The following is a 23,204-nucleotide window of genomic DNA, read 5'->3' as shown; positions in this document are numbered from 1 at the left end:
AGGAAACTCTTACCCCAGGAAGGTGTGAATCGGGCCGATGGCCTCCCCATTCACAGACACCGAAAGTCATGAATCGAACAAGAACAATGTCCACACGGAGGGACCTCGTCAAGCAGACAGAACAGAACCAGGAGCTATTCTGGCTCTTACAGCGAGTGCCCTGCATGTGCTTAACTCTCCCAAGAGCCAACCCATCTACAAGCACCCACTACATCCAAGCCCTCCAAGCCCTTTACATGCATGGCCGTTTACTCCCTCCCATCCCCTGGCGGGGACTGTGGCCTCATTTCCTCCCCCAGGCCTGATGCAAACGCTGACAGAGGAGCACAAAGGCCAGGGGCACACAGGCAGCGAACGGCAGAGGCGGGTCCTGAACCCCGGCCACCGGGTCCAGGGTCCAGGGTCCAGGTCCTGAGTGCAAGGCTGCACTGTCAGATCAAGTCCTACTCCGAGAAGGGTTAGCGGGACAAAACTGGGCTCGAAAAAGAATGGCAGTATTTCCAAGTCTACAAGAAACAACAATGGGATGCTTTCTGCAATACTTCTCTCATCAGAGATTGAGCAAACCCCACAAGGCAAGATAAGCACCAACAGCGAAAAGCAGGAGTCCTCCAGCAGAAGCACGCCCCACAGGGTGTGGACGCCCTGAAGGGATTCTTCTCAGATGGTGATAGTAACTCAGAGACAGGGCTAGAGGCTGCCAGGCACTTTCCCATCTACACGGGCTTAAAGCTTGGCCTCAGTGACCGGAATCACCCAGGGAGCAGACCCTTCCCACTGCCCTGCCTGAGGGTCACCTACAGGAACCTCACGAAAATTCCATGCAGGCAGAGACTGATCCAACAGCCACCAGCTGGAGATGAAAGTCGAGAAGTTGAAAAGGAAAAAAATCCTACCCCACGATATTACTGGGGTATCTTTTCTGCCAGAAGGAAGACCTAAAACCTCAACACAGATTAATGAATGACACGGTCAAAGGCAGTGATTAGATTACACTTTAAAGATAAACTATTATTTTAAATCCAATAATCCAACTTAGTTGCTTGCATTTATAGATCCTTTAATTTTGTTCTTAATCGTCTGTGACCATTAAAAGGCATCCTAAACCCAGCCGTGCTTCACGACAGAAAGGACAGTGATTACTCTTTGAGCCTAGGAAGCCCACGGGCTCACTCTAGTAACGAAATGAAAAGCAGCTTCGTGGGACTTGACTACCAGATCAGTCGGCAACTATTTAACGACGGTCATCCTGACCCACGCCTGTAAAATGAGACTTTTTTCCTTCTATAAGTAAAGGAACCCAAACCCCAAATGATTTCCAACTAAAGAAATGGCAACATATGGGGAAGAGGAAAAGTGTTTCAGAAAAACGGATTTATTTTCACATTTCAATACATATACAATGACATTTACCCAAATCAGCATATGTGTCACCTCTGTTGCTTCTGTTTGGCAATTTGAAGGCTGAACAAAAACCAAGAATACATCATATGTCATACGAACCACCCAAATAATTACCTGCACGTAAGTTAATCCCTTGCCTGTGACTCACTGATGGGGCTTTATGAAATAATGCTCAAGGTCATATAATTATAACTGGAATTTAATTCTCAAATTGCTTCACTCTTTTCAGACATGGATTTACTAAAAATAATTCGATAACAAGACCAAATAATTCAAATAAAGGGACCTTCTTTAACACTCTAGTATTAAGAAAAAAGGCAAATCCAAAGAAAATACACTTATGTAACAGATTCAACTTTAAAAAACAAAAACTCTCACATACCAGGATATTAAATCCAATATCCTTTACCTTCAACAGATACTCTGTTGTCCTGTGAGAATTACTTTTTAAAATGAGATTATCAGGGGCTTCCCTGGTGGCGCAGTGGTTGAGAATCTGCCTGCTAATGCAGAGGACACGGGTTCGAGCCCTGATCTGGGAGTATCCCACGTGCCGCGGAGCAACTGGGCCCGTGAGCCACAAGTACTGAGCCTGTGCGTCTGGAGCCTGTGCTCCGCAACAAGAGGCCGCAACAGTGAGAGGCCCGCGCACCGCGATGAAGAGTGGCCCCCGCTTGCCACAACTAGAGAAAGCCCTCGCACAGAAATGAAGACCCAACACAGCCAAAAATAAATAAATAAATAAACAAATGTGGGGTTAAAAAAAAAGAGATTATCAAAGAAAAAGTCAATTATTTGCAAAATTCTCTACTTATTAAAGCAGGAAACTAAAATCATTTCAGATCTTTTGAAGCAAGTTTTAACTTGTTTCCAAGACAAGACTGAACTGCAAATACCATGTTAAGAAAACTCTTTAACTCTATAAAGGGTTTTCTCAAAATATTAAGTACCTAGAATGGCTTCTTATCTGGAGTACCCCACTCAGTAAATACCCCAGTTATTTCTAACAGAATATTTTTGTCTTCTTCTCCATAATATAAAGTCTTCTGAGAAATACACAGCAGAGAACAAATGTCTTCCTGTTACAATCACCTCCCTTATCCGAGGTTTCACTTTCCAAGGTTTCAGATGACACTTGGTTAACCACAGTCCAAAAATATTGAATGGAACATTTCAGAAATAAGCAATTCATGTTTTGAATTGTGTGCTGTTTCATTACAGGGTATTGTTATCATTGTTCTACTTTATTTTTAGTTATTGTTGTTCATCTCTTACTGTGCCTAATTTATAAATTAAACTTTATCATACATATGTACATATAAGAAAAATATAACATGTATAGGGCTTGGTACCATCCGCAGTTTCAGGCATCCACTGGGGGTCTTGGAACGCATCCCCCAAGGATAAGCAGGGAGTACTGTAATTCTAACCCAAGGGAAGTATATTAAACCTTTTCTGAACAGTCCTAAGGAAACAAAGGATTTTACATATGTTTACAATGTCTAGTTACCTCTTGCTTAACAGATTGGGTGTGTTCTAATAAAATTCCCTAGAAAGTACATTTTCCATAGACACACATTGTAAAATCAGAAACACCTTCTGGGGATGATTGGGTACCTAGATATAACTGTATCAATTTAACAGTTCAAAAACCCTTTCAAATCAATCATATCAAAGTACTTTGTTTGAATTTAGTTTACCATATTTAAATATAATGATATTATGCTATACATAAAAGTAAACATTTTAAATAATTCCCTAGAATAGACAAATTCACAGAGATAGAAAGCAAAAAAGGGGTTACCAGGGGCTGGAGGGAGGGGGATGGGTTTTGTGTTTAATGGGGTTGGAGCTTCAGTTGGAAGATGAAAAAGTTCTGGAGATGATGGTGGTGATAGTTGAACATGCTTAATACTAGCAAGCTGTACACTTAAAAATGAGTAAAACGCTGTGTTATGGGTATTTTACCACAAAAAAAATCCCTATGGTTAAAAACAGATAGGAGACAGATGATAGAGAGGTAGAAGAAGATGATGGACAGATGAGTGACAGGTAGAAAGATGACGGACAGACGGTAGAACTGCATGTAAAGACGGCGCCAGCAAGCGCCAGTGGCCTGACCCTTACCCTTCTGGATACTCACAGCTCATCTGCCCGCGGCTACAGCAAGCCCAGGCTCATGACCTGGACCTCGAATCACCTAGAGATGTGGTTAAAACGCAGGTTCTCATTGGGAAGGTCTGGGCGGGGCCTGGATTCTGTGGCTGCCGCCCTGGGGCTCCCACAAGGAGCAGCGGCAGCGGGACGGTGACCATGGAGCAGTCCCGGGAGGCTCTCATCACCCCAAGACGCGTGCAGCATTAACACGGCCAACCCTGCAGCCCAGCCCTGCGTGTGCCACGTCTGCACGTCCCCCTCTGCTGCCCCCTCCCTGGTCCTTGGAGCCCGGGCACAGCTACAGACGGAGCAGCTGCTCAACCGGGGAAGCTGAAGGGCGACACTGCCAGGACCTGCGGTCACACAGTAACTAACCAGAGTTAATCAGACTGGAAATCACTTAGGTTCGGAATGTGCTTTTGCAATTGCTATAGAAAAGGGGCCGGGCTAAGTAAACGGTAGGTCAACAGGCTTTGAAAAGTGGGAGCAATGTATCCTCACGCAGCCCAGGGATTGTTTAAAACAAGCCACACACGGCACCGTGATGTGAGGCCACGCCACTCACGGCCACCCTGGAAGCAAGAGCCTCACAGGAGGGCTCCCGTCACGACAGAAACTCAGAAAGTGTTAAAAACAGCCTCCATTCACGTGGACTTGTCCTTTTCCAGGACAAGCGGCCAGGCAGAGAGGAAGCACTGCTCTCCCTCGGCTCCCGGCTCCCTGGGACGGCACCCTCACCACTTTCCTTGAATCAGCTGAATCCCGCTCCTCTAACCGAGTCAGCTTGTGCTCCCTTCAGGTGGGCACAGAGCCCACGCTGGCTGCAGTGTCACTCCGAGCGCCAGGCAGAGTGTCAAGCTAGACGGGTGTGCACACACACGCACACACAGACATGTACAACACATACATACACACATGCACACGTGCATGTGTATACCTACATGCACCCGCATGCACATGTACAACACATGCACACACACACATGCATGCGTATACCTACATGCACACACATGCACAACACATACCTACGTGCACACACATGCATGCACAGACATGTACAACACACATGTGCACATGTATACCTACATGCATGCACATGCACATGTATAACACATGCACACACACGCATATGTATACCTACGTACACATATACCTACAGTACACACATGCACACAAGCACATGTATACCTACATGCACACACATGTATAACACACACATACACACATGCACAACACATGCACACACGCACATGCACACCTAATGCACCTCGTCCTCCCCACCATTAGTGACACAACTGTACGGATCTTGAAGCAGAGTCCCAGAGCAGCCACACCGCTGCTCAAGGACCCACAGGACGTAAGCAGCTCCTAACCCTGACAGCGGCAGGAATACCTGGGTAAGGAAATGCCAGACGATGAGTTTTAACGGCGGTGGAGGGCCTCCGAATTCTGTTAGGACAAGAATGAGATCTGGGCAAGCATTTTTTAAGCAATTCCACCCTGACACGTGTTAAAAGACGATTTTCAAGAAAGGGCAAAATCATGACTCTCCCACAGATGCAAAAAATAAATACATGTTAAAGATCCTGGTGATCTCATTTAGTGAGGGAGCCCGACCGATGTCACAAGCAGCTCAAAGACGTCAAGAGGGCACAGGTGTCCACGGGGCACAGACGCAGGAACCCTGGGTTCACGGAGGAGAACAGGGACACGTAGAGGGCAGCACAGGAACGATCAAGTCTTGTGCAAATGGAGGCGAACTGCTTTTTCTGCGAAGAAAAGTGACCACCACACACCCTCAGATCCAACCCAGCCCCTAACCATGCCCTCCAGTCACCCACACCCTTCCTTCACAGCACTAATCACACAGGCTGGTTGTCCAATGCCAACCTCTCAACAGACATAACCCCAGGACGAAAGGCCAGCTGCCTTGTTCGCTGCTGTTCCCCCAACTGCCCAATTCTCAGGAGGTGCTCAAAGTGGGGACAGAAGGGATGAGTGGATGGGTCCAAACTGCGCTCACTCCATACACGTCAGACCTGACACCGGAAGGGACCCTGAGGCCACTTGGCTGAGACGGTGACCGAGGTGCCACCCAGGGCTCCTCAGAGCTGGTCGAGCACAGAAAACCAGGGTCAACCAAGGGGGAAAATGAAATCCCCACCCCCCCAAAGCAAAGTGCAAAGCAAGGTGAGGAAAGGGCCCCATGAGGGACTGCAAAATATGCCCTTTAGTACTGAAGAAAAGCCTTTTCACATCTAGCGTTCTTCAGCTTTACGCAGGTAATGGTGACAGTACTCCACTTTGGCAACAATGTTACCCATTTACCTCTGCGTTCCACGTTCCTATTTGACAGCTGGACTCCACAGAAACACAGTGGGTCACTGAATCTTCAGCTGGGAGGTGGAACTAAGCAAACTGCAAAATACGTGAAAATCCACTGTCCAACCCAAATCACACTGTCAATAAATCTAACAGTCTTAGCAAGTCACAGAAGATCCATGGGACGGGCCCAGGAAGGGTCCTGCTGTTTAGTCCTTGTCCCCCTTTACAAAAGTTGAGGACACCTGTTATGTGCCAGGAAAAAAGAAAACACCTATTACTGAGAGTCTAGGGGCCATGCAAGGCCCGTTCACGTCTACCGTCTTGTTTAAGCCTCATCATTAACCCTGTAAATAAGGCTTCTTACTACAATCTTAAGACGAAGTAACGTACACTTCAAGACAAAAAGGATGATATGTTCATGAAAAAGTGCCCCAATGGATTGCACTAAAAATAAAAACCTGCCGATTCCAGATGCAGTGCGAGGCTCAGGTGGCTTCTCAGAATCTGTTTAGGTGACACTGTCATTTCGAGAAATACCATGAGACGACAGCTTTCCAAAGGACGCAAGTCACACGCCAGGCTTCTGTTTCTGAGCAGAAACCCCCGCTCATACTGAGGACACAGTGACTCGCAGCCACCAACGGGGCAGGGCGAGCCCTCAGACCCCAAGGCACAGAAGGCATCCTTCCTTCTCCAGGACTCAGGCTCCTCAGAAACCAGTACTGCCACCAAACGAGGCTGCAGGCCCACCTGGCCGCCAGAGCATCCTGGGCACCCCTCCGTCCAGGTCTTCAGGGACGGCACATGAGCTCGGGGAAGGGCGGGTACCTTGACTTAGCTGCTCCAGCTATGTGAGGTCATCTCCGACACGAAGACACACCGCAGACAACGTCTACATGGACGGGCATTTTGTACATTAATCTTGTTGCTACGACACAGCCAGCCCAAGGCGGACCTCTTTGGGACCCACCACCTTCAGGTGCTTCAGTGTTTCTGCGGCTCAAGGGCAGTAGGCAGAGTGTACCGTGATCCATTCTTGTCTCGTCGGGTGTGTGCATACGAGACTGTGCATCGTGCACACAGCGTCCCTCCGGGGCTCGCTCGTTCTTGGGCAGACATCACTTCCGTGAAGGGCTGGCTTGCTGATCAAGTGCATAAACCCTGGGCACTTCGCCCAGCTCAGATCCCAGCTCAGCCACTTCTGGGCTTTGTGTAACCCTGCCAGGTTGCCTCCTGTGTCCTGTGAAGGTTACAGGAGTTAAAATACACACAGAGTTGAGATCAGCCCTGGCATTCAGTGCTACCAAGCAGCAGCTATTATTTGGTCAAAATCTGTGCTGGAGGCTCGTCTTGGGGAAGTTGTAGAGACGATGGCTGATTTTGTGCAGGATCCCGGAAGGACTGTGTGCTTATCAGCCTCCATCAACAGTATTACCAACATGCCATGCAATTTATTTCTCCCCATCTGAACATTTACTTTCAAATATAGGTCAGCATTTCAGGTGTAACCTGGAGAACAAGAGCTTCTTCTGTGAGGTGTAAATGTTCAGCTACTACAAGAACTCTTGATGCCTATAAGGCTGTTAATAATAAAATTCAGAACTTTCAAAAATAAACAGGGAAATAGATCAGCGGGATACAAAAATAAACAGGAGCCCATGAGCTGGGCAACTGTAGTTAGAGCAGTGTGTTCTTTTTTTTCCTTTTGCTATTTTATTTTATTTTTTTAATTGAAGTATAGTTTATATACAATGTTATATAAGTTATAGGTGTACAATGTAATGATTCCCAATTTTTAAAGATTAGACTCCATTTATAGTTATTTTAAAATACTGGCTATAGTCCCTGTGCTGTACAGTATATCCTTGTAGCCTCTTTTATGCATGACCGTTTGTACCTCTTAATCATCCACTCCTATCTTGCCCCTCCCCGTTCCCTCTTCCCACTGGTAACCTCTAGTTTGTTCTCTCTATCCAAGTATGCTTCTTTTTTGTTATATTCACTAGTTAGTTGTATCTTTTACATTCCACATATAAGTGATATCATACAGGATTTGCCTTTCTCTGTCTGACTTATTTCACTTAGCATAATACCTTCCAAATCCACCCATGTTGCTGCAAATAGCAAAATTTCATTCATTTTTTATGGCGGAGTGGTATTCCATTGTGTATTTATACCACATCTACTTTATCCATTCATCCGTAGATGGACATTTAGGTTGCTTCCATGTCTTTGCTATTATAAATAGAGCTGCAATGAACATGGAGGTTCATGTATCTTTTCAAATTAGTGTTTTGAACTTTGTGTTATTTGAGCCAACAAATGTTTTTTAAAGGTTTTTAATTCAAGGCAGAATAAGAGATACTACCATAATTCTAATATTTGAGTATTATTTGATGTACTGGTACTAGCATCACATAAAACGACCTTCAAGAGCTATATTTCATTATTTATTTAATTCTACTTAGGCCAGGAGTCTTTCAAGAAAATGTCCTATTTGTAAAGTTTCATGGCTGAGGATTTTTGATAAGATTCTAACAATTTAACATTCATTCATTGATCATTTGACCACAATGTATAATAAGCGCGCCTCTAGGGCTTCCCTGGTGGTGCCATGGTTATGAATCCGCCTGCCAAGGCAAGGGACACGGGTTCGAGCCTTGGTCCGGGAAGATCCCACATGCCGCGGAGCAACTAAGCCCGTGCGCCACAACTACTGAGCCTGCGCTCTAGAGCCCACGAGCCACAACTCCTGAGCCCACGTGTCACAACTACTGAAGCCCGCACGCCTAGAGCCCGTGCTCCACAACAAGAGAAGCCACCGCAATGAGAAGCCCGCGCACCACAACGAAGACCCAACGCAGCCAAAAATAAATAAATAAAATCTATTTTAAAAAGAAGAAAACGGTTCTGAACTACTTTAAAAAATAATAATAATAAGTGCTTCTCTAATTTTCAGAAATAAAGGAAAACGCAAACTTACAGCCACTTCCCCATGTTTTGCACGTTCCCAGTAATATATCTACTCTGCTTGTTCTAGGAGACAGAACAAGACCACAAAGGGGGCTAAGAGGACAGTTCTCGGAGCGTCTGTCTGTCGGACGCACCCAACACAGCCGCTCCTGGGGAAGCTCCTGAAAGCAGCCCCGAAACAGGCAAGAACTTCCAACACCTCCCCTGAGTTCTCACAACACGGGTGACAAGCAGCCACTACAGCTCCTACCAAAGGACAAACACAACTGCAGCTGAATCACGGGGACAGCAGAAATGTCCCAGGACGGCAGGCTGGGGTGGACCGGGGAGGCCTGGGCCCCGGAGGCTCACCACCCTCCCTGCCCCTGCCTGCAGCCCCCAGCCTTCACCCCTCCCTCCTGACAGACACGCCCTCCTGAAGCACTAGCTTTACAGATAAACACGGGAGCATCTGAGACAGAAAAAACAAAACATTCTCTTCCCAACCAACAATGGCAAAACCGAGGGCTCTCAGTCCACCCCATGAGTGGCCTGGCCCCAGACACAGCGGAGGCACCTACACACCACAGGCCTGGGGCCGCTTTCCTCCGCCAGGCCTGTTCTCCAAGATAGAAGGGCTTTTTTTTTTTTTAATTTAATTTATTGGTTTTGGCTGCGTTAGGTCTTCGTTGCTGCGCGCAGGCTTTCTTTAGCTGCAGCGAGCGGGGGCTACTCTTCATTGCGGTGCGCGGGCTTCTCATTGAGGTGGCTTCTCTTGCTGTGGAGCACGGGTTTTAGGCGTGCGGGCTTCAGTAGTTGTGATGCGTGGGCTCAGTAGTTGTGGCGCACGGGCTTAGTTGCTCCGCGGCATGTGGGATCTTCCCGGACCAGGGCTCGAACCCGTGTCCCCTGCATCGGCAGGCAGGTGGATTCTTAACCAACTGTGCCACCAGGGAAGCCCCCAGAAATGCTTCTGATGCCTGAGTTCAGGCATCTGTGGAAATACAAGTGGCCCTTCAACAATGGGGAACCAAATAAATATCATGAACCCAGGAAAAAAGCGAGGTCCCAGCCCCACACCCTCTTTCAAAAAGCAGATGAGAAATCATAGACAAGCCGGAAATCAAAACTTCTACCGTAGGCCACTGAAATCAAGAGTTGTAAATGTAAACCCCAGTCAGTGGCCATGTAATAATGTCCACCATTCCGTCACGGGCCCAGCCCATGCTCACGAGGGCATGGGGGACGAGGGTAGTAGGCCTCATTCTCTTCTTGTCAGTGCCCGCTGTGCTGTTTCACCTGTTCTGCTGTCTGGGTGCTACCCAGGCCTGAGGGAGCCAGTCTGCATCTCACCCTGGTCTCCGTGTATGGCGTTCCAGGGCAGCGTGTAGGGCCCTGAAGTTAAGTGCCTGGGCGCCCACGCAGTGGTGGGAAGAGTGGAAAGGAACCCACTACATGCGACGAGAAGCCGACCTCAAATCCAGGCTTCCCAGCATCCAGCATGACCTGGGCCTTAGCTTCCTGGCTTGCAAAAGGGAGGTGATAAAAATACCAACCCCACAAAGTAGTTGTAGGAAACAAGAGACAAGGCCCCCAAAGCCCTCAGCATGGTGTCTGGCACCGCTGAAGCCAAGGTAATCCCTGCTATGCACACAGGCAGGAGCCCCAGGAAGGAAGGGGCCGTGAGTCAGCAACCTGGACGCCCTCAGAAAACACTCTGCAAGCCAGCTTTCCTTAGGACACCACCCTGATTTCTGAGAAGACCGTAGCAGGGGAGGATTTTAAAGCACAGGGGCCCCTCAAATTAAAAGAAGCGTCCCTGATAGAGGGAAAGGCGGCATGAAATAAGGTGTAAACAGTGTAAAGACTTTGGTGAAGGAATCGCAGGTCCCTAGCTCCAGCCCCTTTTCTGCACCAACTGGTCCTCGGACATTGGACAAGTAACTTCCTGTGACTTGTCTCTTCATCTGAAAGAGGAAGAGGCTGAAAAGAGGGATCTTTAAATCCTGTTCTAGTTTTACAGGATTACACCAGACTCGGTGTGCCCCTGCGACGTGGGTACCTGCAATGGATACGCCAAATTTACTGACACCAGCTGTGCTCGGAAATGAAGAATCTCCAGAGTTGAAGGATGCTCCTACAATGGTCCGACTGGTCTCATTTTTGCTGCAAGCAAACCCAGAGACGTCAAAACTAAGCTCCACTTTGTTCATAGGTCCAAGGTTATTTGAGCCAAAAGAATGGGAAACTGAGCAGTGGGCAGCTAAGCTATTTCAGAGACCTGAGACCAGCCCACAGAGGCCAGGCCAGCATGAGGGAAGCCACCAGTTCACACCCACTTCCTCCTGGTCCAAAGAACAGATCAACCAGTGTTTATGAAACGCTTTGCAGGAGATACATGCTCAGCTTGGCCTTCTCTTGGAATAGAAATACTAGTGTGGGGTTGGGTTCGCTTGGGCTGAGCAGGAAGGCAGATCTCAGAGAAGAGCTGGTTTTGAAGCCTGGGTGAAAACAAGGGGGTAAGTGGCCGAGGCAGCTGTCACCAGGAGTCACGCATGAGCTTCCTTCCAAAGGACTCTGCTGATGAGACAGAGTGAGCCATTAAATTTGTCTGTTTTATGGCCAAGGCTAAAAGCTTATAATCTGGGTCTTTTCTTCCCAGTGCCTCTCTCCATGCGCCCTGCCTTTCCAGCAACACTTCTGTGACACTGGCAGAGAAATCAACGAAATTTTCATTGCCAAATTATCCACATGTGTGTGCATAAAATCAGCTAAGGAAAACAAGAAACAGACCGTTGTCTTCATAAGTGTTTAAGAGCTAACCAACTAGTTCACTACACAGAATATCTCCCAAGTCTGTACATGGAAATGTAAGTATGTCAACAAATGTAAGCTAAAACAAAAACTGGCTTTTTAACCAATGGTGTCGGGTCAGCTTGATGCTCAACATACACTGACTATAAAACCCAAACATCCTACTCCTAGGTGGTTTACCCAAGAGGTGAAAATTTATGTTCATACAAAAACCTCTATGTGAATGCTTATAGTGACTTTATTCATAATCACCCAAAACTGAAAAAATGCAAATATCCTTCAACTGGTGGATGGATAACTGGCAATGGTACATCCATACAGTGGAACATTACTCAACAATTAACAGGACTGAACAACACACACGGATCTCAAATGCATTAAGCAAAAGAAGTCAGACTCAAGATGCTCCATCCTGTATGATCCTAGAAAAGACAACTACAGGGATTTCCCTGGTGGTCCAGCGGGTAAGACTCGGTGCTCCCAATGCAGGGGGCCTGGGTTCGATCCCTGGTCAGGGAACAGGATCCCACATGCATGCTGCAACTAAGACCCGGAACAGCCAAAATAAATAAAATAAATAATAAATAAATAAATATTTAAAAAAGAAAAGAAAAGACAACTATAGGGACAGAAAGCAGATCAATGTTATCAGGGGCTGGGGTAAGTAGAGGAGGTGACTCAGAGAGACCAGGGATTTGTTTTAAATGATGGAAATAGTTTGTATTTTGGTTGTGCTTGTGTTACACAACTGTTTGTGTTTGTCAAAACTCCTATAACTAAAAAATTAGGGTGAATTTTACTGCTTATGTGCAAACATTCAATAAACCTTACTTAAAACAAACCAAGACAATCTACCAACACCCAAAAACTATCATATAGGCAAAACTTGTGAATTTTTAAGCTACAAAGCCAAAAGCTTTTAAAATTCATGTGGGAAGAAAAACTCCAGGGTTTACCTAGATAGCACATTAAACATGAAATTGCACGTTAAATAGCATTATACTGTCATTTAAAGAACTGAACAGGTGAAAAGTTCTGAGTCAAGGTTGTGGCATATATAACAGAAGCATGTCTTTCCAGAATAATTTTTTGGAACTGAAGATGAACAAGAATTATAAATCAATAGTCCTTATACACAGACATAACTATAATTCAAAACATACATGCACACCCTATGTTCATAGCAGCACTATTCACAATAGCCAAGACATGTAAACAACCTAAATGTCCATCAACAGATGAGTGGATAAAGAAGATGTGGTACATATATACAATGGAATACTACTCAACCATCAAAAAGAATGAAATAATGCCATTTGCAGCAGTATGGATGGATCTAGAGATTATCATACTAAGCAAAGTAAGTCAGAAAGAGAAAGACAAATACCATATGATATCACTTATATGTGAAATCTAAAATATGATACAAATCAACATATCTACAAAACAGAAACAGACTCACAGACGTAGAGAACAGACTTGTGGTTGCCAAGGAGGAGGAGGGGTGGGGAGGGAAGGATTGGGAGTTTGGGATTAGCAGAGGCAAACTGTTATAAATAGGATGGATAAGCAACAAGGTCCCTATAGCACTATATGGAACTATATTCAGTATTCTGTGACAAAGCATAATGGAAAAGAATATGAAATATATATATGTGTGTGTAACTGAGTCACTTTGCTATACAGAAGAATTTAACACAACATTGTAAATCAACTATACTTCTATAAAAATTTTTTAAAATAAATCAATAGTCTTCATCTTTGTTTTCAGCACTTGGAAAGTACTGTGCCACTTCCTTCTGGCCGCCATGGTTTCTGATGAGTTACCTGCTGTCATTATAATCTTTTTTCCTCCTTTGACTGCTTTCAAGATGTTTTCCTTGTCTTTAGTTTTTGGAGTTTGGGTTTCTTTGGGTTTATCCTGTTTGTGATTCTCTCCGCTTCTGGAATCTTCAGGTTTATGTAGGTTGCCAGATTTGGAAAGTTTTTAGGCATTATTTCTGCTATTCCTTTTCAGCCCCACCCTCTCTCCTCTCCTTCCAAGACCCCAATGACACAATGTTAGATCTTTTATCCACAGGTCCCTGCGGCTCTGTTCATTTTCATTCTATTTTCTCTCCGTATTTCAGATCGGGTGAACTGATGGTTCTATCTTCCAGTTCCTGGTTTCCTTCCTCTCTCTCCTCCATTCCCTCACTGAGTCCATCCACCAAGTCTTTTATTTTGGTTGTATTTTTTCAGCTCAGAAATTTCCATGAGGTCTTCTTTTGATCTATTTTTCTGAGCCTCTCTATCTTTTCTCATTTCTTTAGTGCGACCATAATTGCTCACTGAAGCATTCTTGCGATGGCGGCTTTGAAGCCTTGGTCGGATAACTCTGACATCTCTGCCATCTTGGTGCTGGCATCTATGCATTGTCTTTTTGGATTCAGTTTGAGATCTTCCTGGTTCTCGTATGATGAGTGATTTCTGGTTGAAACCTGGACATTTTCATACGGGGTTATGAGACTCTGGGTCTTACTTAAACCTTGCATTTTAGCTGGTTCCCTCTGACATCAACTCGGCATGAGCTGAGGGGCCAGGCAGGCACTGTCTCTTTCTGGCAAACGTCCAAGTTTCCCACATAGTGTCCCGTGGCACCATGAAGTGGGGCGGAGGGGGGCTTGTTACCACCTGCCGGACATGAGAGCCCACCTCCCTAGCAGGCCTTCTCCAACACCCCCTAGTGGGGGAGTTGGGGTGCCTCATTATCACCAGGCAGGGGGGAAGCCCTGGTTCCTGCAAGGCCTTCTGGGTGGGTGTGGGTCCAGTTTTTCCTGGGTGTTGGCTAGACTACAGCAGTTAGTGTCTAAAAGGTTTCTGTCTTACTGTGTACCTCTTTCCTGGTCCTCTGGTAAGAGAGTAGCCTTTTTTGTCTTGTTTTGTCTGTAGCCTTTGGCATTTCTAAATTTCTGGCTTCTTGAGCTCCAAGTCTGGGATACATGAGGCAAAAAGAAAACCCAGGGAGCTCACCGCTGGGTCACTCTTTAGATCCTGAGGTCCCTGGGCAGTCTGCCCTCTTCTCTCCATCTTTCAGAGTCTTCTTATGTTTGTTTTATATATAATACCCCAAAGTTTTTAGCTGTAATTAGTGGGAAGAGGAGGGGAAAGTACTTCTGCTCCAGCTTCCCAGAAGCAGAAGTCCCAGTGTGTTATTCTTCATCTCTAAATAGACTTGTATCAAAGTCAAAAGAGGTAAGAGTCTCTAAAGAGTTGTTTCAAGGGCACATATAATTAACATCAGGAACCAGTATTTCCTCACCAGGCATACACTGGCCTATTTTTGGCTGCATTACAGGGCCCATGACAATGACATTTTTACACTGATTTTATCATTCAGAATCAATACATCATTAAGACAATAAAACTGCAAACTTCAGCCGCTCCAAATTGTTCCCATTGCTTTCAACGATTTCATCCAGCAAAACTTAGCTTAAAAAGAAAATACTGCAGAGTAAAATGCTAGTCTGTAGAGAACATAAAAATGAATACAACCCAAACTTCCCTCCAAGAGCTTGTAAGTCAGAGGAAAGACAAACGGGTAACAAAACAGATAAAAGGCAGAACACAGTAAGGCACACCAGGTCATGTGGTAGTACAGTCTGGAGCAAGCAGAAATCTGGCCCTACCATGACTGCTTCACAAAGTATGTGACATTGGAGGATGGGACAAAATTCAAGTTGGGGATCGCCAGGAGAGGGGACGTCCCAGAGAGAGAGATGCCACAAGCAAAGATGAAAACAGAGGAGGACAGGGCACATGTGACAAATTCCAAATAGCACCTTTGGCTCAGCCCTGAGGCACCTGACTCCATAACAGGAGGACAAGAGGAAAGGGGCCGTGAGACTCTGTCATCACAGTGACGAAGCCCTCATTCTAAGAATAAAATCTCTTTAAACTCATATATGTACACATGTGTACATGTATGTAAAATTTCTTTTTCACAAAGAGGGAAGTTCTGAGAAGTCTTAGCAAAGTGAGAGGGGTTCAGTTAGGAATCATAATGTTTCTATTTCTCCTGCGAACTTAAAGATAACAAAGCATATGGAATTAACATGATCCTGGTATTAGTTCACAAGTGTGGTGGACCTCAATTAGTTAAAGTCTCCTGAATCGCACCACACTAGTGAGCCTTAAATACCTACCCCCACCCACCCCCAGAATTCCCAGCACCTCCTCCAGGGAGACTCCAGGCGGACCTCCCAGCACGTGCAGCTGTGCCCTGGCAGCCTTTGGCCTCTGAGATCTCTCAGTACAATGGCTCTCTGTCCACCCTGCTGAGCCCAGACAGTAGATTTTCTTCCACCTACCCTAATACCCACATTCATATTCATGTCACTGTTTTTGCTCAAGAAAGCAAAGGAATTCTACAAACGACGCCTTGACCCCAGAGGGCGCCCATTCAAAATCTTCAGTAGTGCTAAAGATGTGACCCACCCACAAAGAGGTGGGCCTCCCACAAAGACATGGACCACCCACAAAGATGTGGACCACCCACAAAGATGTGGACCACCCACAGAGACACTGACCCACCTACCAAGACATGGACCACCCACAAAGATGTGGACCACCCATAAAGATACTGACCCACCTACCAAGACATGGACTACCCAAAAAGATGTGGACCACACACAAAGATGTAGACTACCCACAAAGATACTGACCAACCTCTCAAGACGGACTACCCACAAAGATGTGGACCACCTACAAAGATGTGGATCACCCACAGAGACACTGACCCATCTACCAAGACATGGACCACCCACAAAGATGTGGACCACCTACAAAGATGTGGACCACCCATAGAGACACTGACCCATCTACCAAGACATGGACCACCCACAAAGATGTGGACCACCCACAGAGACACTGACCCACCTACCAAGACATGGACCACCTACAAAGATGTGGACCACCCATAGAGACACTGACCCATCTACCAAGACATGGACCACCCACAAAGATGTGGACCACCCACAGAGACACTGACCCATCTACCAAGACATGGACCACCCACAAAGATGTGGACCACCCACAAAGATACTGACCCACCTACCAAGACATGGACCACCCACAAAGACATGGACCACCTACAACACAGGCTTTGCAGGCTTAGCTTCCAGATCCCAAACCTAATCTAAGATTTATTTCCAAGAACAGTTTTTCAGTAGGAGCCCAGGCTAATCTTAAATCCAAGCCCCACCCTCCCCCAGTCTAGCTCTGAGTGGACACCCAGGAGAAATCTGAGAGCTGCATGTCGAGTTTAACTGAACCAGGGGTCTCCTCAATCCCTAAATGCTAATCTCTTCGGGGAGTTTCTAAAACTACAGAAAGACTTTTAGAAAAGTACTTTCCTTTTTACGTGACCTAAACCAGGAGTCAGCAAACTATTTCTGCAAAGGGCCAAGGTGAATGTTTTTGTCTTTCTGTGCTCTATGGTCTCTGCTGCAGCCACTCAGCTCTGATGCTGTAAAACACTGGGCAGGCGGGGTGCCAATAACACTACGTAGGGCAACGGTGAGGCCCAGGTCAGCCCCCAGATCTGCAGAAAGGGGAGGTCATACACTAGATGACCCGTGTCACACCAATCCTGCTTGTCAGGATTAGGACCGCAAAACCCACTCAGCAGCTGCACTAATAAATTAAGAGAGCTAAAGTCCGAGTCCTCCACCGCTGGCTCCGTGCACATGTCGCATGGGCTGTCCACCCACTTCTGCACCAGTCTCGCAAGGCTACACACGCAGCCCTCGCAGGCCGGTCCAAAGCGTCAAGGATCGGCAACTCTGCGGCCCCTGGCAAAGACGGCTCTTCTCCAGGCGGGTCCACAACGCTGCTGCCTCTTCCAACCTGAACGAACCCCACTTCTGACACAGCATCCCCACCATCCCCCAGATCCAGGAGCAGGTGCCTAGAAGCAGGGCCAGGGGCTGCGGCTTCCACGCAGAGCAGAAGGAGGATGACCAGGGCTCGTGGTCCTCAGATGGACAGTCCATGTCATCTGGCATCTTCACTCATGCACCACCCCACACCCCACAGATGCTCCCCCAGGACAGCACAGCCGTTCACAGGATGGAGGCTCTCGGTCCTGCACAGACCCCTTAGCTAACTTCACGGCATGAGCAATTACATTCCCCTCCCCCGGGAACCACGATTTCACGACCCGGAACTGCAGCATCCTCCCCTGAGTTGCACTAAAGTTATTCAAGGGAAAGACAAGGGAAAGATCTTAAACCAAGTGCTCTGAATCTCATCTCTCTTGGAGCCACTAAGTTTGTGGTCATTGGTTACAACAGCAGTATGAAACCAAAACTGATACTGGAAGTGGGATGCTGCTGAAACGAATGTAGAAGTGGCTTTGGAACTGGGCAATGCGCAGAGCCGGGGAGAATTCGAGAAACTTGGTGGAACCAGCTCCAGCCCCATCTACTGTCACACTCCCTTGGAAGCAGTCCTGTGCCAGCCGACTAAGATAACTACCCAAGAGCCCAGCAAATCTCCTCTCCACGCTCTGGCCGGCAGGCTTCGGGCAGCAGCACTGCTGTCCGGAAGGACATGCCAAAAGCCAAACGGCAGCTCTGACGCCTCGCTGTCATTTTTCTTATTCAACACCCTCCCACCCCACCCATGCCATGTGACCAAGAGCGGAGATCAAAACCGTTCATCCCCTGGCTGGTCCCCATCCTTCTGCCTTGGTTACAAAAATTAAAACGAACGCAACTTAGAAGACAACGTGGAACATAAAGAAAGTTTAAAGGCACGGCAAAAGGAGGAAAAAAGAGAGAATCGCCTAAAAGTTAAACTTGTGCATTTCCAACAAGGATTACCTAAGAGGCAAAGATTCATACCTGCCTTTTCCCTCCAAGCTGCACATAACCCCACCGTCCTTGGGGAGCCAGGCACAGAGGTGGCCTGTGTCACTGTTGACTCTGAGCCTCGGTCACCCTGAATGTGTGTACACAGGAGGTGAGCAATGTGAGAAGGGGCCTGGGGCCCCCAGTGCCCACACTCAGGGTTCTGGGAAGAAGGCGGAAACCCGGGCAGCCAGGAAGTGAGTCGCTGCCCCCGGGAGCCCAACAAGATACCGAGGACATCTCATCAGCCTTATTACAAAATCCTCTGGCAGTCAAGAATGCAGCTGCACCACGTCCTTGGCACCGAAGAAGAAAGTGGTTGATCGAATTACACTGCTCCTTCATACCTTGGATGCCAAGACGCCTGCTCTGACACCAACGGTCAGCTCCTGTTCCAGAAACACCACGCCACGTGGTAAAGGTCAGCTTCTAACATCAGCCACCACAGGGCTCTGGGTTTGGGTCTCCCAGCTCCAACCCCGCATTACCCTCTTATAAACCAAGGACAGCAGTGAGGTCCAGCCAGTCAACCAAAGGAGCCTCAGGACCAGCCTTGTACCAAACAGGCAGACGCGTCGTGTTAACGTGGTCTGATTTCCACAGCCCTCGTTCCACCGCTACCAAATGCTTAGTGCTGGAGAGTCAGCTTAGGTAAAGGATCTTAGAGGAACTTCACTCACTCTGAAGCCTGGAGTTGGAGAACAGAGCAGGGAAGGTACACTTGTACCTGGGAGACGCTGTTTTCACAGCATGTTTTCAAATAAATTAGTCAAGATGTTAACAGCCATAACAACAAAAAGGACAGCAGCAGAGAAAGCAGGAGGGAGAGAGGAGAGGTAAACATCGAGAGCGGCCTTCATTGATTCAGTTTTAAAAACAAGGTGAGTTATAATCCTGTTTATTCAGCTGACTGGGGCACCCAAGTTGGCAATTTTAAAATTCTGGACCAGACCTTCCAGTATACATATCGCTTTTTAAAGTGCAGACATTTAGGGAATTCCCTGGTGGTCCAGTGGTTAGGACTCCGTGCTTTCACTACCATGGGCCCGGGTTCAATCCCTGGTCAGGGAACTAAGATCCTGCAAGCCGCATGGCACGAGCAAAAATAAAACAAAACAAAAGAAATAAAAAACTTAAGTGCAGACATTTAAAAAGTGAGACCTTAAAGTTTCAGGCTTTCAAAAAGTCATGCTCATTGCAAACGGGCCATGCTATTTACAGTTTATTTACTTGTGGTACCTTATTCTTTTTCATGGGGAAGGAAATATATTCTATTGTAACGTGCTAACGTCAGTGTAATTATTGAGTTAACAAACTGAAAGCTTGAATCAAGATCCTCTGATATACTGTACTTTTGAAAAAACACAAATATACTACACGCACTAAAAATAATTATTACCTATCTTAAAAATGCTTCTACAGACAATCACTTCAAAACCCCATAACACACATGAGCCTAGATCACGCGGCTGATAAGTGGAAAATGCAGACATGCCTGGCATTGAGGGAGGAGACCTGAGGTCTGCTTCCTACTTTCCTGCCTAAACCTCAGGGAGTTCAGAGCCTCTGTTTTCTCTTTTGTAAGGACAGGTAATTTACACTAGCTCTGCTCAGCCCTCAGCAAGGCTGTTGTGGATAGCAGCTGAGATCCTGTCGGTGGGAGCACTTAAATGCCTCTGGTTGCCACTAGCTAGCTGGCTGGGCTGGGTACTCTGGCACACAAGTCACCAGCACTCCCTGGAGCCCAGGGTGTTCTCCTGGATTGTCGCTAAGATGCACCTAGTGTATGAACGGTTTCCCACCCAGCAAAGGAGTCCAGTAAGAGGGGCCAAGGGTGGTCCCACACTGTGACTAGGGGCCTGATCCCGGAGATGCAGACACCTGCGGAGCAAGGGCCGGATCCTGTGTGGGGCAGGACACGCCTGCCCTGGGGGACCCTGCCCTGGGAGACCCCGACCCTGAGGGACCCCTGCCCTGGGGGACGCTTCTCTCCAGCTGGAAGCCCCTCACCCCTCACCTGCAGTGTCCCAGATGGAGATGTTGAAGGAGCGCCACTGCTTCAGGTAGAAGGCGCCGCCCACCGTGCTGACCGTGTCCGGGAAGCGCCGCTCCATGTACCTCTGCAGCAGCGACGTCTTGCCCACGTTCATGTCCCCCAAAAGTACGATCTTCCCGTCGGGCTTCCTCATCTTCTGGCAGGAGGCACCCCTCCCTTTTTCCCGCGCCCTTCTGGCCCGTGCGACCAGGGTGCGGCTGGAGCAGCCGGACGCCCCGAGGCTGCTCAGACCCGGGACTCGCGGAGACTCGGACTCGCGGGGACCCCGAACTTGCGGGCACCCTCTCCTCCGGACGCCTGGGAATGCGGAAGAGGAAGCGCGTCTCCGCGATGGGCTGGAGCCTGGGACCCAGCCCGACGGCCACCTCGGGCGTCCAGACCGCGGCGGTCGGCACCAGGTCCAAGGCGCCCCGGCCCCGCCCCCAGCCCCGCCCCCAGACGCCCGGCGCCCCGGGCCTCGCCTCGGGCCCCGCCCCCCCACGTCCCGCCCGCGCCGCGCGCCGCACCTGGACCCCGCCCGCACCCATGGACCTGGCTCCTGGGCGCACCCGCGACCTTTCCCCGGGGCGGGCGGTGCTTTCCGCCGCGAAGCGATTGGAAGACTCGGGCAGGTGGGTGCGCCAGGTCGGGCACCAGGTCGGGGCGGCTGGCGGATGGAGAGCGGCGTCCCAGGAGGCGGGTCCGGGGTGGGCGCAGCGCAGGGACACGGCCCGGGCCTGCTGACCTCAGAGCCCCGCGGGGGTTACGCTCTAGCCCGGCCCCCCAGGCTCTCCTCTTCCGTGGTTTCAAGTGTGGCCCCGGGGCCGGGCGCACGGAGTTTTTCTGGAGTGAGCGTCTGCGAGGACCCGTCCTCCGACTGTTAGTGATTAGGACGGAGGGGCGCTTGCTAGTGTCGTTTTTGTTTGGTTTGGTTCACTTTGGCAAGAAGACGATTATGCTGTTTTCTATTGAGAAGTGGACAGCCAACGCCACTTAAAACTTTGGAGTGAGAATTTGACTTTGGCAGTTGCGATGACGACTAACGAAATCTTTCCATCTTCTTTCATGGAGTGAACCTCGAAATGCTTCTAACACACTCGGCCTGTGGGACTCGGTACTTATTTGAGACAATGGTGATGCTCTAGTGTGAACACCGGGGGGCGCCGAGTCCTCGGGTTCCCTGCAGAAGTCGGGGGCGGCGCGCTGAGACTCAGACGCGCGCGGGTGGGGTGAGGGCGTCTCAGCCGGGGAGGACCGCCCTTGCGCAACTCGTTTCCTGCCCCGCAAATCGGAGCTCTGCCCACCCGCTCCCAACCTTTTTACAGGACCCCTCCCACCGCCTTTCCCTCCAAGTCCTTACCCTGCTTTATTTTCTCACCACTCTGTAATAGAGTTGCGCTGCTTATTCTCCGTGCAGTATCCCTCTCTGGAAAGTAAGCTGCATGGGGAAGGGACTGTTTCTGTTTTGCTCCTCACTCGGCCTGGTGAAGAGTCTCCAGCACATAATAGTTGCTCAAGAAAGCTTTGAGTCAGGACGCAGTGGGTGAACTCACCATCCTGGTGAGGCCAGAAGGGATTTCGGGCAAACGTCACCACCAGACCTGCTCCACACCTCGCTCCTCTGGTGGTTTAAATTTCCCTAGGGAGAGGGAGCGTCTTTTAAGCTAATTCTGTATCCCCCAGCTCACTAGACCTTTCTGGGCGGCTCCCTCGTTCAGTAAACCTGGGGACGTAAGCCCACGAGGGCGGGGCTTTTTGTTCTTTTCTCTGGTGTCTCCCAAGTGCCTAGAACTGGAGCGCAGTCCCCGCTCCATCCGTGTGTGTTTGAATACACGTGTTGGTTTGCTGAAAGCTGTCCCCACTTGAAACACTGATGTTTTCTGAGCAGGATTTGACAGGCAGTGCTGATCCCAGCACCTAGGCCGCTGCCTGGCACATGACAGAATTCACTCAGCAAGTTTGTTTAAAAAAAAAATTTTTTTTAATTGTCCAGCACTTTGAAAAACTAAATTTAACCAGGAGAATGTCTCCCTATCATATTTCAACCACTCCTAAAAAATGTCTTGAAGACCGATTCCTTTTCAAGAAGCAGGACTGAGGAAGAAGTTAAAAGGTTAAAAGTCTGTTTAAACTAGCCATTCTCATCCCGAGTGCAGTGTTTTTTTCTGCCTGCATTTAAACCACTGACCTAACAGCGTAATCCTTTTACCGACTGCTTAGATGAAAGGTGCCCAAGGCCAAGAAAATTATGTAGTTCCTTTTTTTTTTAATTTATTTATTTATTTATTTATTTATTTATTTTTGGTTGCTTTGGGTCTTCATTGCTTCATATCTCTAGCTGTGGCAAGCAGGGCCTACTCTTCGTGGCGGTGCGGTGCGCAGGCTTCTCATTGCAGTGGCTTCTCATGTTGCGGAACACGGGCTCTAAGGCACGTGGGCTTCAGTAGTTGTGGCTCGTGGGCTCAGTAGTTGTGCCACGCGGGCTTAGTTACTCCGCAGTATACGGGATTTTCCCGGACCAGGGCTCGAACCCATGCCCCCTGAATTGGCAGGCAGATTCTTAACCACTGCACCACCAGGGAAGTCTCTGTAGTTCCTTTTTAAATAGATGCAAACTGAACAATACT

General features: G+C 48.1%; 1 protein-coding gene across 1 annotated transcript in view; it reads right to left on the bottom strand.

Annotated features, from left to right (window-relative positions):
• RAB20 (RAB20, member RAS oncogene family) overlaps window positions 1–20,731 on the bottom strand; it is a gene marked incomplete at both ends in the record, with an annotated part of 33,652 nt that extends 12,921 nt beyond the window's left edge. Inside the window, one exon of the mRNA XM_079721696.1 lies at window positions 20,560–20,731. Coding sequence (XP_079577822.1) covers window positions 20,560–20,731 — 172 coding nt within the window. The remainder of the gene's footprint in view (window positions 1–20,559) is intronic.
• Between the last annotated feature and the right edge of the window lie 2,473 nt (window positions 20,732–23,204).

This window comes from Hyperoodon ampullatus (assembly GCF_949752795.1).
Source record: "Hyperoodon ampullatus genome assembly, chromosome: 16".
Classification (NCBI taxonomy): Eukaryota; Metazoa; Chordata; class Mammalia; order Artiodactyla; family Ziphiidae; genus Hyperoodon; species Hyperoodon ampullatus.
The sequence above is the reverse complement of the archived record's forward strand: the minus strand, read 5'-3'. Positions and strand labels throughout refer to the sequence as shown.